Raw genomic sequence first — 16,354 nt, forward strand, 5'->3', positions numbered from 1 at the left:
CAATGACAATTGACGATTGATAGAAGTATGGTTCAGAGTATTGCCCTGCTTTGCTATTGTGAAAAAGGACTAAGTGAAGAAGATGATCGTGGGAAAATAGAATATAAAACAAGTAAAGAGGAATACAAAAGGTTAGGCATTAAAAAAAAAGAAAAAAACAAGTCAGCAGTTTTATTGATAAACCGCCGATGGTGATTGCGGTTTTAATGATAAAATCGTTATTGCCACTAGCGGTTTTACATATTAAAAAATGCTTGAAAAAATTAGTGACCCGATCCTACGTGGACATCGTATAGGGAATTTGTTTTTAAAACGACCCAAAGTGAGAATTAATTTTAATTTAAACAATTTATAGGGAAATCGTTCAAAATATTTTTGATATTTTAAATTATAGCACTCATCAAAAAAAAATATTTATATAATCCGAGAATCATCCAATATTCTATGAATATAAATTGTAACAGCGCGTTTTCTGTGTGGCCGGCGGGCACACACCAAAACACTGACCAAGTAAGTCCTAATCGAGTAACCCATAACCGACCAAGTAAGTATTAATCGAGCAACCCCTGACCGAATGAGTAATTCCTGATCAAGTAACTCCGATCACACGGTATGACCAACCACAAATAAAACTTTTTGAAATTTTAATGGTGTATATGATACTTCCTCCATTTTTCTTTTATTGCACAATAAGGACTTTTACAATATTCACTTAATCTTCTTTGACCATCATTTGTGATTTATCATTTGGAAAAAACATAGTCATATGGGATCTAGTTAGATTGGTCTCGAAATCTACTTTTCAAATATTAATTTTTTATAATTTTAAAAAAGTATAATTGAAAATATTAATAACTAAAATAATGGATTGACAAGCGTAAAATCCCTCCTAATACAATATAAAAAGAACCAAAAAAGTATTAATTTTAAAAAAAGTCATTGCGCATCAATATATATAAGGCATCAATATAGAAAGTTAGAAACAATGTATCAATAGTTGTGTCAAATTAATCTTGAATATTAGTATCCCCACTCGGGACCATTATTATGAGTGTACGTTACTTTTGTCTCATAAAAAAGTGGAAAATAGCAACTCAAATTTTTAAATTTTAAAACACAATTCAAGATCGAGACAGCTAAAAAAGCTGTAACCAACCCTACACCATAATTTTTATTTTTTATTTTTTATTTTAATCCCCACCATAGTTTAATTAAAAAAAATTATATTCATAGATCCAATAATCCACCCAAAAAACTAGTACTAAACCCCAAATATTTTATTCTAATCACCCAAAAGTAAGAAAAAAAAAGCACTTGAATCAATGCCTATGCGCGGCTACTACTTGCCACCGGTGGGATCCCCAAAAGAATTTCAATTAATCCAATATTCCCTTTATTCTTAATATACTCTACTACTAGAAGGTGTAGTTTAGTAAACTAGTAATGCTAGTATTGAGATTCATCAAATTAAAAATGTTGTTGTGTAGGAAAAAAACTTGTGTTGATGTTGGTGGTTCGATTCCGGTTTATCTCAATGTCTACGATATTACTCCGATTAATGGTTATGCTTATTGGCTCGGCCTAGGGGTCTACCACTCGGGTGTACAAGGTAGTCCCTTATCGACCTTGTTTTTATCTAATCGTTTGGTTTTATAATTCGTAAATATAATGCAGACACCTGCAAGACGTACCTAATTGTTATTGTTGCAGTTCACGGAGTCGAGTACGCATTTGGAGCGCACGAGTACCCCTCTACGGGGATTTTCGAGGGGGAGCCGAAGAAATGCGAAGGATTTATATTTAGAAAGTCGATATTAATAGGATGGACAGAGTTAGGAGCAGAGGAAGTGAGGAAAATAATGGAAGAATTCTCAAAGGAGTATAAAGGGAATGCTTATAATCTTATTACGAAGAATTGCAACCATTTTTGCAATGACGCTTGCATTAAGCTTACAGGAAATCATATCCCAACTTGGGTTAATCGCCTTGCTCGAATAGGTAAATTTGAAATCCAAACAATAAGATTTGATTAGTAAATCGTATTTATCATGTGCGTAGTATTCAGTAGTATAATGTGTCATAGGACCAACCAAAAACATAAGCTCCTGGTAGAAGTTCAGGATCGATTTATATACTCTATCTTAATTAATTCCTAAATGCACAGGAATCGTATGCAACTGTGTGATTCCGGTGAGTATAACGACGACGAGAATCCAGCAACAGAAGCATCGTAGACAAGAAAAAATTGGGAATGAACAAGTGAACAAGAACACGGAGAGCAGCTCATCAAAGAGGTTTACTACATCATCTAATAATTCATCATCTTCTTTATCATCTTCGCCGCCTTCGGAACCTGTTAATGTTAATAATAAGAATTGCAAAACAAAATCAGTGACACCTTCTTCACCTTTAATAATGGGTTGTTCTCCTACTAGTAGCAAATAGGTACAAATTAGTACAGAGTTAGAATTTGTTTTACATGGTCAACCAATTAGATGTGATGATGTACAAAATTAACATGTCTATTTTGGCTTCTTTCAGCATTAATCAAGTTTCATTCATCCACTGCAATCACATTATTGTCTAATAGTTTATGGTCTTTTTAATTAAATTAATTTTGATGAATAATTGAAAACCATTCAAACATGTAAACTCGATTATTTTTCGAAATTTAGCTCACTTGTTTTTTTTTTTTTTTAATCAATACTAAAAACTTGCAGCTCCAATTAGGCGGATCAAGTTTATACATAAGATTTAGGCACTGATCGATAAAGATAGCATTCAGCACTAGTACGTGCTCCATACTACGGAGTAGTAGCTTTTAGTGGTCAAGTAGTCAAATATCGAATAGTAAGTAATGGACTAATGTGTAATTGTCAATTAGGCCGGGTTCTCTTCACCTCATATTTAGTGAAATAACAGAGTGATGGATAGCTCAAATGGTTAGAGCTTTCCTCCCGGTTTTAGGAGATTCTGAGATCGATCCTCATCCTCGTCTTGTGGCTCTCTAAACACCAAAAAAAAAAAAAAAAAAAAAAAAAAAAAAAAAAAAAAAAAAATTGGTGAAATGAATTAATTTTATTGAATTGAACTTAGAAATTAATTTTGCTGAATTTGAAATTAATTTTACTAATTCTCTATTATACTACGTATTTATTTTTTAAAGTTATTGATTTTAACCACACTGAAATTATTTTTTATTGAATTGAAATTATTTTAATTATATTGAAATTATTTTTATTGAACTGAACATTATTTTTCTGAATATTTTTTTAAGGTGAAAAAAACTAGGTTTTTGTAGTTTGTAGTGGAAGGAACCATAGAGGTCGAACGTCAAATTAATTATTGATAGTACAAGTATTTTACAAAAATAGCAATTGAAAATATTAAAATACATTTAAAAAAACATACATATAGTTTAAGCAACTAAAATTGGACAAACCCTACATGTTACATTTGAAATGCGGTATTATTCTGTTTTTGACTAACACACATGTTAATATAAAAATTTGACCATTAACATCTTTAATTTTTGTTGGCTTATTTTATAAAATTTTAAAATTATGAAAATATGTACATCGTGAATAATCCAACAGAAGTTTTCTTAATAACATTTGGTTTAATAAATTAGATAGTAAAAAAAAATAGTAGTATGTTAGTAGTATTAAAGTCAAAGTGATGCGCATGACAGAGGGAGTAATATTTTTAACAAAACGCTACATCTAATTCTAAGGCCTTGTTCTCTTCATCGCATTCAAATACGAAGTAATAATCAATAAAATAATTTAATTTAATTAAAAATTATTTCAACTTTGTAAACAAATAAAGCTATGTTCAACATTAAAAAAAAAAAAAAAAAAAAAAAAAAAAAAAAAAAAAAAAAAAACCTAATTTTTAATCTGTAAAAGTCGGTAACTTTAAAAAAAACTAATCAAATAAAAATAATTTAAGTTGAATAAAAGTAATTTAAATTCAATAAAATAACTCTAGCTTAGTACAGTAAAAAATAATTTTAGTTGAGATCAAAAAAACAAGGTCTTACCATTACATTAATTGCTCCTTTGTAAAACCTTTTTTTTTTCTTTAAATTATAATATAGTGTTTTGACCTTGTTAAAAAAAATACATTATTCAATACCTAAACGCTATCGCTAAATATAACTACTTTAATTGGGGAAATAAATAAGCAACAATATATAATTATATACTCCTTTTAATATTAAACCAGTGTGTGCGATGCTCCGTATTGCTAGTTTCTGTACTTCTTTAATTTAATAATTATGTTGGACTGTTTGTATAGTTAGTGTGTGTAGTGGTTCAGATATTGCCTCATGTGTCACCTTATTTTAGCTCATATGTATTTATATTCTAATCTTGTGAAAAATAAATGAATTATGTTACCTCTAATTTACTTAATAAATGAAAGAAATATATAATATTATGTAAAATTTGAGACATTAATAAAAGTTGGTTGAAATGTTAAATGTATTACCTTTATGTATCAAAAGTTATGGGTTCGAATCTAGCTCAAACATATTTTATTTTGTTAAATGAAGTGACAAGCTTACATGGCGCATATACTTTAGATAGTGACATGGCTCATATACTTTGAATAGTGCCATGTAACACCATTTCTTTGAAAGCAACGCCTTTTAATATATAAAAAAAATAAATAATAATATAGTACAGATAAATACTTTTTATTGTTCAGCACTTGACTATATTGTTATTGTTATTTTGTAAGAATGTATGTTATCAACTTTTAGTAATTTTCACAATTAACTAAGATATTGACAATTTAAAGATACTGTATATACAAGATTATATAGAGTCTTTTTTAATAGGTAAAATGAAAGGTTCTATCGGGCTGGAACCCCTCACGGGTCGACCCAACTCGAATTCATGGTTAAGGCACAAGACTATGTTTTATACTCTATCAATCCCACACCCAAATTGTCATTAATGTGAATTGAACTTTCAATTTCATGACTTAAATGTGCTCTTCTCTTCACTAGAAAAAAATTATACTCCCTCCATTTTTTTTATTTGCATCATTTGCAAATGCACTGTGTTTTAGGAGAATGAATTTGTTATAATATAATAATGTAAGTGGATAAATAATTTATTATGTTAAAAGTAATGTGGGGACTATGAAAGTGAAATTATGTGAGAGAGAGTAGTGAGACCATAAGAGAGAGAAATGATAAATTATTTCAGTGAAGTTTAAAATAAAAAAGAAAAATAATAAAATATGGTATAAAGTTAATATATATAAAAGTGATGCTAATAAATAAAACATTCATGAAAGAGAAGTGATGCAAATAAGAAAAACGGAAGAGTATAGAATTGCATTGATGCTTTTATTACTCTACAAAAGAAGAGCACTGAAAAGCGATGTTTTTTTTTTTTTCCTTTTCTTTTTCATTGAGAAAAGAAAAACAATAGTTAGACAAAGTTCTTGAAAAGATGATATGGTGGAGTCCTTCAAACAAAAAAAAAATGATATGGTGGAGAACAAGGCCCCATGTTGCTCACGTAACGAGGCAATGAAAAAAGCGGGAAAAGAGGAATGATAAGGGATGTGTGACGATGTTCAATCTCAAGTTCTTAACAATTGATCAACTATTTTTTTATTTAATTTTTTTAACATATTGATTTCATGAACTATTTACACTTTGTTTACGAAATACTTTTCCCCTACCCCCTTCTCCTAACATTACAACAATTTTTATTTTGTGAAGTTTCACAAATATGAGAACATTATTATATATGGAGTGCTTCCTATCACCTCATAATTAGATACAAGCAAATACATAACAATGACAATTTTGTAAATAACGACAATTTGAGAGTACTACTCAAATATAATATAATACTGCTGAACATTCTCAATAGTACTATATATGATTTCAGTAATACAAAAGACACTTTGAGTAGTACTGAAAAAAAAAATCTCAGTAGTACTAATAGGACTTTCAATAGTACAAAAGACTGTTATGTAATTTTGCTTGTGTCTAACACTGATGTATTAGGACTTCCTCTTACATATGCATCCTTTTTTTCTATCTCCCCCCCCATCAAATGAATCTTTATCTTTATTTCTCTCTATCTCTTTCCTCATCTTAAATTTCATGTCTTACTTCCTTGTTACAATATTAGGGAAACGAATGAAGTATTAATCATTTTTTGTTATTAATGTGTGAAATAAAATATTAAGACAAAATCTAACGAATGCGGGTGTAAGAGATGACTAAAAATGATATATTATATTTTTTTTAAAATAATAATTACACTAATTACTTTGTAATTTTTGCATGTATTCCAATTCTAATATCATATTATATCATATCATATCACCAATAAATAAAGCCGGTCTCACAGCCAGGCCACAAGACAGCGACACTTGGCATTCCAATTTTTCGCCAAGTATCGCGCCACGTGGGAGATAAATATGTATTATTGTGACACATATGATGCTAAGTAAATGATTTTTGAATAGATTTTTTAAGATAAAATTGTTGTATAGAGTTTTATTACCAATAGAATCCTAATATTTCATATATACAAAATTAATCATAACTTTTAATAAATTTCCTATAACTCAATTCTATTTTCATCATCAAATTCATTTTAAAAAATTCTTTAAAATAAGATCCATTTATAATATATTTAATCACAAACTTTTATACGTAGCTGGCCAAATCGTGTCACCAACTATACAAGAGTTACTTCGTTAGTGTTATAGTGGTTAGCTACTGGTTACTCTATCAGTGTTATAGATAGGGGTTAATTACTTAGTTAGTGTTAGAGGTTACTCAAACAAGGGTTACTCGGTAAGTTTTATAGGGGTTACTTTCACTGGCTAGATGGTGTGGCTAGCCGCATACAAAATGCATTGTTATGTAATTTATTTAAAAAGATATTAGAGAATTAGTAAAATAAGTTTTAATCAGTAAAAATGATTTTAGTTGGTAAAAATACTTTCAGTTCAGTAAAAATAATTTAAGTTCAATAAAAAATAATTTCAAGTAAATAATAACATAGATATCTATTTACAAAAAAAACTACAAAAATACACTATTATATAAATATGATATTGTATGCCTAAATATCCTACATTATCAAAACGAATAATTTGACCGTATTTAACATTCAAGTAAAAATATTTTATTAAAATTTTATCAACCATCTGGGCATCGTCCGGGCACAAAACTAGTCACTAATAAATAAAACCGGTCTCACAACCAGGCTACAAGACAGCGACACTTGGCATTTCAGTTTTTCGCCAAGTGTCGAGCCACGTAGGCAACAATTAATTATTAGTATGATACATACGATAAAAATATTAGATAGATTTAGATAGATTTTGTAAGATAAAAAAGTTAAATTATTTATTTTCTATAAAATTTGGATAGATTTTTAGAATAAAATTGTTGGTTTGGAGTTTTATTTTCAATAAAATACTACAAAGTAATATTTTATAACTTTCAATAAATCTATTTTTAGTCCATAAATTTCCTAAATTATGACATAATTGAGTAAATGAAAAATTTTCCTCAAAACAAAAAGAAAAAAAAAATAAAGTTGGCGGAATTAGGGGCCATAAGTTTAGTGAAAAGGGTATATTTTAGTATACTCCGATCCGTATGTACAATTAGTAGGTTGAAGTAAAATAAGGATTATAGCAATAAATTTTTAGATACTATTATGCAACATTGGATTGGATATTTTTTTTCAAGGACATTGGATCAGATTAATTAAGCAGAATTAATTAAAGAGAGAATTTTGCATCATCCTCTATATTAATGACATAACACGTACCAAAAGTAGGCACTTTCTATTGAGTTACGAAGTATTAACCTAAGAAATTATCATACATAAGTTTATTTTATTTTAATCCAACTAATATAAGAATATATGTATACGAGGAAACTACATAAAACAGATTGAGGCTTATTTAAAAAGTGATAGTACTGTATTTTTTAGTTTACAAGTATGATAGTCAAGTGATTATTAATCCATGAGTAGAAAATTTGAAAACATAAATATTTTTCTCATATATAGTGTATATTTCTATAATTATGGCACTATTACAAAAATCAATGGTATCCTACGTCAATATACCCTAAATTAATAGGGATATACACTTCTTACATAACAATGTTTGTATCGATGGTATGTTTTAAAATTTGGCATATAGATAAAAAAATTATTTTAAAATTTAATAAATAAACCGGGTATTGCTACCAGAATTAAAGTTCTAGCTAAATAGGTAATCGTCTTTCAAAAAAAAAATTCTAACATTTAAAAGCAACAAATGTTTCAAACGTAGATAGATTTAGACATTAGTGATAATGCCTTTGAGAAAATAATTATTACTTTATAATTATTTTATAAGTAGCAATTAATGTAAGGTTTTTTAAAACACAAGGATATATATCGCAGAGGAAACCCGGTGCATCGCCCCGGGTACATACTAGTATATATCATATCACTAATATATAAAGCCGATCTCGCAGCCAGACCACGAGACAATAACACTTGGCATTCCAATTTTTCGCCAAGTGTCGCGCCACGTAAGAGATAAATAGGTATTATTGTGACACATATGATACTAGGTAAGCGATTCTTAGATGGATTTTTTTAAGATAAAATTGTTGTATAGAGTTATTATCACTATACTTGTAATATTTCATATATACAAAATTAATCATAACTTTTAATAAATATTGTATAACTCAATTTTATTTCTATCATAAAATCCATTTCAAAAAGTTCTTTAAAATAAGATCCATTTATTATATATTTAAGTTGGTTAAAAAATAATAAAGAATCAGTTAAAATAAGTTTTAATCAGTAAAATTAATTTTGTTTTGGTAAAAAGACTTTCGGTTCAATAAAAATAATTTAAGTTCCTAACAATAATTTCAAGTCAATAATAACATAGATATCTATTTAAAACAATACTACAAAAAGTACACTATTATATGATATCGTATGTCTAAATATCTTGCATTATCAAAAGGGATTATATGTCCATATTTAATAAACTGGGCATCGCCGAGACAGCGACACTTGAATTCCAGTTTTTCGCCAAGTGTCAAGCCAAGCACATAGGCGAAAATAAATATGATTGTGACACATATGAGGATAAGTAAGCGAATTTTGGATAGAGTTTTTCAAGATAAAAGTATTGTATAGAGTTTTATTATTGATATACTTCTAATATTTCATATATACAAAATTAATCGTAACTTTTAATAAAAAAAATCCTATAACTCGGTTCTATTTCCATCATAAAATTCATTTTAAAAAGTTCTTTAAAATAAGATCCATTTATAATATAATTAGTTTATTTAAAAAAATAATAGAGAATTAGTTGAAAAATAATTTAAGTTCAAAAAAAATAATTTCAAGTCAATAATAACATAGATTTCACAAACAAAACTACAAAAAGTACACTATTATTTAATTAAATAAGCGATATGACATCATATGTCTATATTTCCTACATTATCAAAAGGGATTGTAGGACCGTATTTAACATTCAAGCAAAAAAGTTTATACTGAAATTTTATCAACAATATGGGCATCGCCCGGGCACAAAATTAGTATATCATATCACTAATAAATAAAGCCGATCTCGCAGCTAGGTCACGAGACAACAACACTTTGCATTCCACTTTTTCGCCAAGTGTCGAGCCACGTAGGCAATAAATATGTTTTTATTGTGACACATATGATACTAAGTAAATGAATTTTGGATAACATTTTTAACATAAAATTGTTGTATAGAGTTTTATCATCGATATACTTCTAATATTTAATATATACAAAATTAATAATAACTTTTAATAAATATCCTATAACTCAGTTTTATTTCCACCATAAAATTCGTTTTAAAAAGTCCTTTAAAATAAGATTCATTTATAATTTTTTTTATTTATTTAAAAGTTAATAGAGAATTAGTAAAAATAATTTTAGTTTAGTAAAAATAATTTTAGTTTAGTAAAAATATTTTTAAGTTCAGTAAAATAATTTAAGTTCAATAAAAATAATTTCAAGTCAATAATAACATAAATATCTTATTTTTACACTATTTGAATAATCTATAAATTAAATATATTTTAAATAAATATTACACTATTATATAAATAAGTGATATGTTACCGCAAGTCTAAATATCCTAAATTATAAAAAAGGATAACATGACCGTATTTAACATTCAAGACAAAAGGTTTATACTAAAATTTTATCCTAAAATTTTATCAACCATCTAGGCATTGCTCGGGCACAAAACTAGTATAAGTATAAAAGGGAGTTTTTTCCAGAGTTTTTAGAAAGCCAAGTAGGATTTAATTTTCTTAGCGCACATGTAGGATTATAAATTTAAGTGGTAGCCAATTAAATAAGAGACTATTAATTTCTTTTAAAATTAGATAATTCAAATGCCACATAAGTAAAATCGACGAATGAGATTTTTAAGTTTAAATTAATTAAATATAAAATATATAATTATTTGATATTAGGAATTTTATCTAAATATATAACCAATTTTAGCGCATACATAAACAAAAAATTTGTTTTAAAAAATTCAAACAAATCGTACATCGCACGGGCTTCATCTAGTTTAATGCTACTTTAGCATATACGGAGTATATATAATAATTCATTATCTAATGCCCTGGGCTTGTTAGTACTAACTTCTTTCTCTTACATTCTTACCTTACTCTATCAAATTAGTTAATATGCATGTCTAATAGGATGATTAATTTTGAATAAATAGAGCACAGGATATATGCATAATCGAATGTTGAAGTCTAAAAAATGTAGTGTTTCAATACATTTTTCAACATACTCCGTATATTTTTACAATCTCCATAACGCATACTAATTTTGTAAATTCATTTATAGAAAGATATAGTGACACAAAGCTAAGAAAATCTAATATGATCATATTAGTAACAACTTGTTAATTATACAATTTTTCAATACGGACTAACGTATAGTGAAACAAATAAAGCTAAGAAAAATATGATGATATTAACAAGTACTCCGTACAATTTTTCGATACGGAGTAACATAGCTATAATAAAACATTGTAACATTCATGATCGGTTCTAACTTTTGTAAGCACAAAATAAAGAGATGATTTTAATGTAGTGCTATCACTTTTGACTACCACAGTTTTATAAAATGGACGGCTGAGATTATTTATTTTTTGATTTATTTTTAATTTGTATTTCTAATCAAAAAATAATTTTTAATTATTTTAAATGTATTTTTATCTTCTAGAAATTATTTCTAATATTTTTGAAATTCTGGAAATAAAAAATAATTAAAATATGAATTTTAATTAAAATCACTAATTAAAAATAAATCAAAAAAACAAATAATCTCAGCCATCCATTTATAAAAATTTATGATAGTCAAAAGTCATAAGACTACACTAGAATTTTAAAAACAAGAACTACCAATTTCGGATTTCCAGTAGTACTGTAGTAACATTTGGATCCCATCAATTAAAAAAAAAAAAAAAGTAAAAGGACATTTACAGGAGAAAAGGGATATGTCATGACTTGATCATAAGGGAAAACGAGAAAACTGGGGACCATAGTTAGATAATAAACCAAATTCATGCTCTACTAATCTTAAAAAAATTGACCTTACGCTTTACAAGTTACAATCATGCAGTATTTCACAACGCAAAATGAAAATTCACAATCAATGGAGTATAATTATACTGCAACGAACAAATGCACAATTCAGGCCCATATTTAGTCCTTAAAACAGATGCTTTACTCTTTTTTGTTCTCATGAATTGCACTTTAATGTCACAATAAAGTCCAAGGCATCCAATGAGTGAAAAAAAGAGATCCAACATCTACCTAAAGGCGCGGGTGAAACGATTCACGAGATCACATCTGAACCAACAATTGTAAATACATAAGCAGGTTTGAAACAAATATTTAAGAAACAAAGCATTATAAATGAAAGTAATACCGGATAAACATAAACTAATAATATGTTAAGTAATCGGGTAGTTCTGTGTTTGATTCATGCGGAACAAGTCAATGAGCAATAAGAACGAGAAAAACAGAGTAAGAAAGAGAAAGAGTATGAAAAAGGTAAATACAGTAAGAACGAGAAAGAGCATGAAAAAGGTGTGATATTGTAGAATTGAAAGGATAACTAACATAAAAAAAAAAGGGTATGTCAGAAATAGAATAAAATAAAGTAAGTAGAACATAAAAAAAATTGCCTAAATAAAAAGTAAATAGACAGAGGACGTTCATTAATTCTCTAATTTTATTTTCGTTTTTATCTTTACTTATATCAGGAAGCTGCAAACAAATAATTGTAACATGACTTTCTTTAGAGCTGAGCAATATGTTGGCCAGGCTAGGGAAATTTTTTGATTCGAGCCATATGGGCAGGACCAAGCCAACTTTTGGGCCAAAATCTAAATATTGGGTTAAGATGTTTAGAGAATTTTTGGGCAACTTGATCTATGTTTTTGGGCCTACTTGAGTCTATAGGGCATAGGGTTAGGCTTTTATCACGAAAGCTACCTTGTTTGAATACCTTTTTCACTCTTTGTTTATATAGAAGGAAATAGTAGGAAAAGAAGAAAAGAGAGAGGGAAATAGTAGGGGACAAACTCGCTTATCTTATTTGGGTAAAGGATTGTAGGAAGAAAGGGAAAAAAAAGGAGACGGGGAGATCTATTTTCCCTTTCTCTTTAATACTCCCTCCATATTTAAATAAGTAATGTTTCTTTGGGCACGTATACCAATGTAAAACTTTGACTGATAATATATCTAATTATCAAAAATTAAAATTATAACAAGCCCCTTCTAAATCTCCCACAATTGATGCAGCTGCATATCATGTTTTGGAAGAGTTGATCATGACCCTGACATTTCAAGTTAGTTCATCAAAAGGAGTTGCTTCTCAGGGGTTTGTAGGCAATCTTCAGGATCTTGAATTCTGATTTCCATCTTTGCCATCTCACCTCAGGAATTCTTCTCGCTTGTCATATCAACAACGAACTATTTCTCATTCTTGTCTTCGAACGCTAGGTATGTAACATGTGTTCATATAGAGTTTTTGTAGCTTGCAGGGTGGATCGTGTGAGCTCAAAACGACGTCTGGCTTTGTCTCTTGTTTTGGATTCCAACAAGTTAGCTCGTGTGAAGCTTGCTCGCATTAGTCCTTCCCAGGCTTGTCACTTAATATAGTTGTCGTCTTATGTTTTTTTTTTTTCTTCTTCTTCTTCTTCTTCTTCTTCTTCTTTTTTACTAACTTTATCTTTCAAACTTCTCATTATATGGGTGGATGAGTTAACATTACTTCGTATATATACTGCATTAATTATAAACTAACTTTATTACCAAATACTTCCTCTGTTTCTTTTTTAAGTACAACGATGGAGATTTTACGGTTTCCAATACACATTTAATAACCTTGATATCTTAAGTTCCGTTCTTTTATAAAAATTACAAAAAGTTTATAATTTAAAAGTATACTTTAAAACAAATCTAAACAAATTCCAAATGACAATATACATTTTCTCCACCGTTTGAATCACAAAAGACGATTAAGGTAGTATGTGTGAATAATGTAAAATTCCAAATGTTATGATTAAAAAAGAATACAAAAAAACTATGTATTACAACCTAACAGAAGAAACTTTGAGAGAGCAAAATCTCTAATTCACAAGTTGCTCTAGTACAATCGATGATGTTACAAAACAAATAAACAAGATTTTAACCAATGAGGTCTTAACTACCGGTTAAATTAAGAATCTTTGTAAGATAAATCATAGCTTAGGTTCATATCCCCTCGATCACCTACAATCATTTGTAATTTATATAATTATATTGCTCTTATGGCTCATTTGTACCAAAATTATCGCCATTGTTTAATAGCTTTCTTTAAAAGTCAGAAGCTCAAATTGAGACAAGATAAAAGTTCCCAAAGACAATACTAGGGGGTTAACTTAACTAGATATCTTGTACCATTTGCAATCTTATAATACAGAAATTCTTGCGTGGACCTGGTCCACAATAATATTATTGTGGACCTGAGATTTATATAAACGCAGAACTAACGTTATTTGGAACATAGTGACCGTAATTTTAACATAGTATCCTTATTTTTTAACATAGTAACCTTTATTAAAACTTGTGTGACCTTGAATGTTATTTTCGTTTACATTTCAAAAAATTAACCTCTTATAGCTTTTATAATGTCACAATCGCTTTTATTTCAACATATAACCTTTATTTTAATGTAGTGACTTTTCTTTTATTAATAAAACAATCATAATATCTCTAATATTAGTGGTTTACAATAAATTTGTGTGAATCAGGTCCATTTAAGAATTATTACTTATAATAAAAGAAACATTAGTTGTTGTCCAAGTATTTACTAAAGAGTTCACCTGGTCAAAAGTCTAAATAAAAAGTTGTCTATGCTAAGAGGAATTTCTGAAGCATCAGAATTCTATAATGACGTACTAATTGGATTACGAAGTATGAGGTATAATTTGTTCAATTCCCCCAAATACACGTTGCTCTTAGCGTTCCAAACTATAAGAATTATTTAATATTCTCTTATTATGTCAGAAAGTTAGTTAAAACTAACTCTTGTATAAATAGGCTTAGTTATCATTATTACACTGTAGATTTTCATTTTTTACAATTCTCTTAATGAAATACTTCCTTCTCTCTCTGAATCTTCTCACTACTAGAAAACAGACAAATTTCGACGGACACAAAATTCCGTCGGAAAAAGCGAAATTTCCGACTGATTATGTTCCGTCGGAATATTCCGACGAATTCAAGAAATCCGTCGGAAAATTCCGACGGAATTTTACTCCGTCGGAATATATGTGCTTTATTCCGTCGGAATTTACAATTTCCGACGGAAATACTGTGTCGGAATTTAATTAAAAAAAATATTTTAAAACCCTAAGATTTGGGTTCCTCTCTTTCCTTCTCTCCGCCTCTTCCCTTCTCTTTCTCTCCCCTGTTTCCCCTTTCTCTTTCTCTGTCCTTTTTCCCCTCTCTTTCTCTCTCCTCTTCTCTTTCCCTCACCGCCTCTTCCCTTCTCATTCTCTCTCCTTTTACCCCGTTCTCTTTCCCTCACCGCCTCTTCTCTTTCCCCTTTCTCTTTCTCTCTCCTCTTCTCTTTCCCCTCCCTCCTCTCAATAACATCAACAACCACAACTAACCGCAACAACCAGCCACGCCACGCGTTGCGTCGCCTCTATCCACCAGCCACGCTACGCGTCGCGTCACCTCTGTCCACCAGCCACGCGTCACCTTTAACACTCAGCCGCCGTTCAACAACAACTTCAACAACCAGCCGCCGCGTCAAGCACCGTCGTCCACCGTCAAGCACCGTAGAAGGCCGAAAATATAGGTTAAATATTGGTTATTTTGTAGATATAGGTTTATTTTTCACAAAATTTATGATTATAATTATTTTTTTGATGAAAATGTAATGTAAGTTTGTAGATCTGGTTTTTCGGATTTTTGGATTATGTAATGTATAAATTATTTTTTTCGATTTTTTGGTTTTTGTTTCGATTTGGTTTTTATGATTTGGGTGTTCTGGATTTTTTTTCGTTTTTTTTCGATTTGGTTTGTTATGGTGCTGGTGGGAAGGGGTTGGTAGATCTAGGTTGTGGGGGTGGCGAGGTGGAGATACGGGTTAGGTGGAGAGGTGAATCTGGGCTAGGTGGCCGATTTGGGTTAGTTTTGGTTAGGGTTTGGTGGTTGTGGTTGGTGAATCTGGGCTAGGTGGCTGGTTTGGCTAATTTGGGTTAGTTTTCAGTTAGGGTTCGGTGGTGGTGGTGGTGTTCTGAGGTGGTGATACACCGTGCCGGTGATGGCACAGAGTTTTTTTTTTTAATTTCTGAAAATCAGTTTCCAACGGAAATTTCGTCGGAATTTTCCGGCGGAACAGTATCCGTCGGAAATTTTCGACGGATTTTTCCGGTGCTGGAATTTCCCTTTCGACGGAACAATTCCGACGGAATTTCCACCGAAAAAGTGCTTCCGACGGAATTTTCGTCGGAAATGGTCATTTTTCCAACGAACGGTTTTCTGACAACCAGTTCGGACGGAATTCAGGGTGATTATTCCGTCGGAAATGGCCTTTTTTCTAGTAGTGTCTCCTTAACCCTTACTTTTCTATATGGTATCAGAGCTGTAATCTCATTGGAGATTAGGGTTCTAAGCAATTGCTTGATTTCTAGATTTGATTTTTCTGTTTCTTTGAGTTCTTTGGAATTCGATTGCGAAGTTTCTTGAGATTGATTGAGACTTCTTGCATATCTTGAATTT

General features: G+C 29.7%; 1 protein-coding gene across 1 annotated transcript; it reads left to right on the forward strand.

The window, feature by feature from the left end:
• Positions 1–774: 774 nt before the first annotated feature.
• LOC110716061 (deSI-like protein At4g17486) lies at positions 775–2,571 on the forward strand. The gene is made up of 3 exons (XM_021894696.1): positions 775–1,609; positions 1,711–1,998; positions 2,165–2,571. The coding sequence occupies exons 1-3, from the start codon at positions 1,444–1,446 to the stop codon at positions 2,443–2,445; spliced, it is 735 nt and encodes a 244-aa protein (XP_021750388.1). The 5' UTR covers positions 775–1,443; the 3' UTR covers positions 2,446–2,571.
• Positions 2,572–16,354: the final 13,783 nt, after the last annotated feature.

Source organism: Chenopodium quinoa, unplaced genomic scaffold (genome assembly GCF_001683475.1).
Source record: "Chenopodium quinoa cultivar QQ74 unplaced genomic scaffold, ASM168347v1, whole genome shotgun sequence".
In the NCBI taxonomy this organism is placed as follows: Eukaryota; Viridiplantae; Streptophyta; class Magnoliopsida; order Caryophyllales; family Amaranthaceae; genus Chenopodium; species Chenopodium quinoa.

Bases quoted from the DNA above. Each gene is read 5' to 3' on its own strand.
- LOC110716061 (XM_021894696.1), top strand. From the start codon at position 1,444: ATGCTAGTATTGAGATTCATCAAATTAAAAATGTTGTTGTGTAGGAAA. The intron at 1,610-1,710 runs GTAGTCCCTTAT...TTATTGTTGCAG, and splicing joins CTACCACTCGGGTGTACAAG to TTCACGGAGTCGAGTACGCA. The intron at 1,999-2,164 runs GTAAATTTGAAA...CTAAATGCACAG, and splicing joins TAATCGCCTTGCTCGAATAG to GAATCGTATGCAACTGTGTG.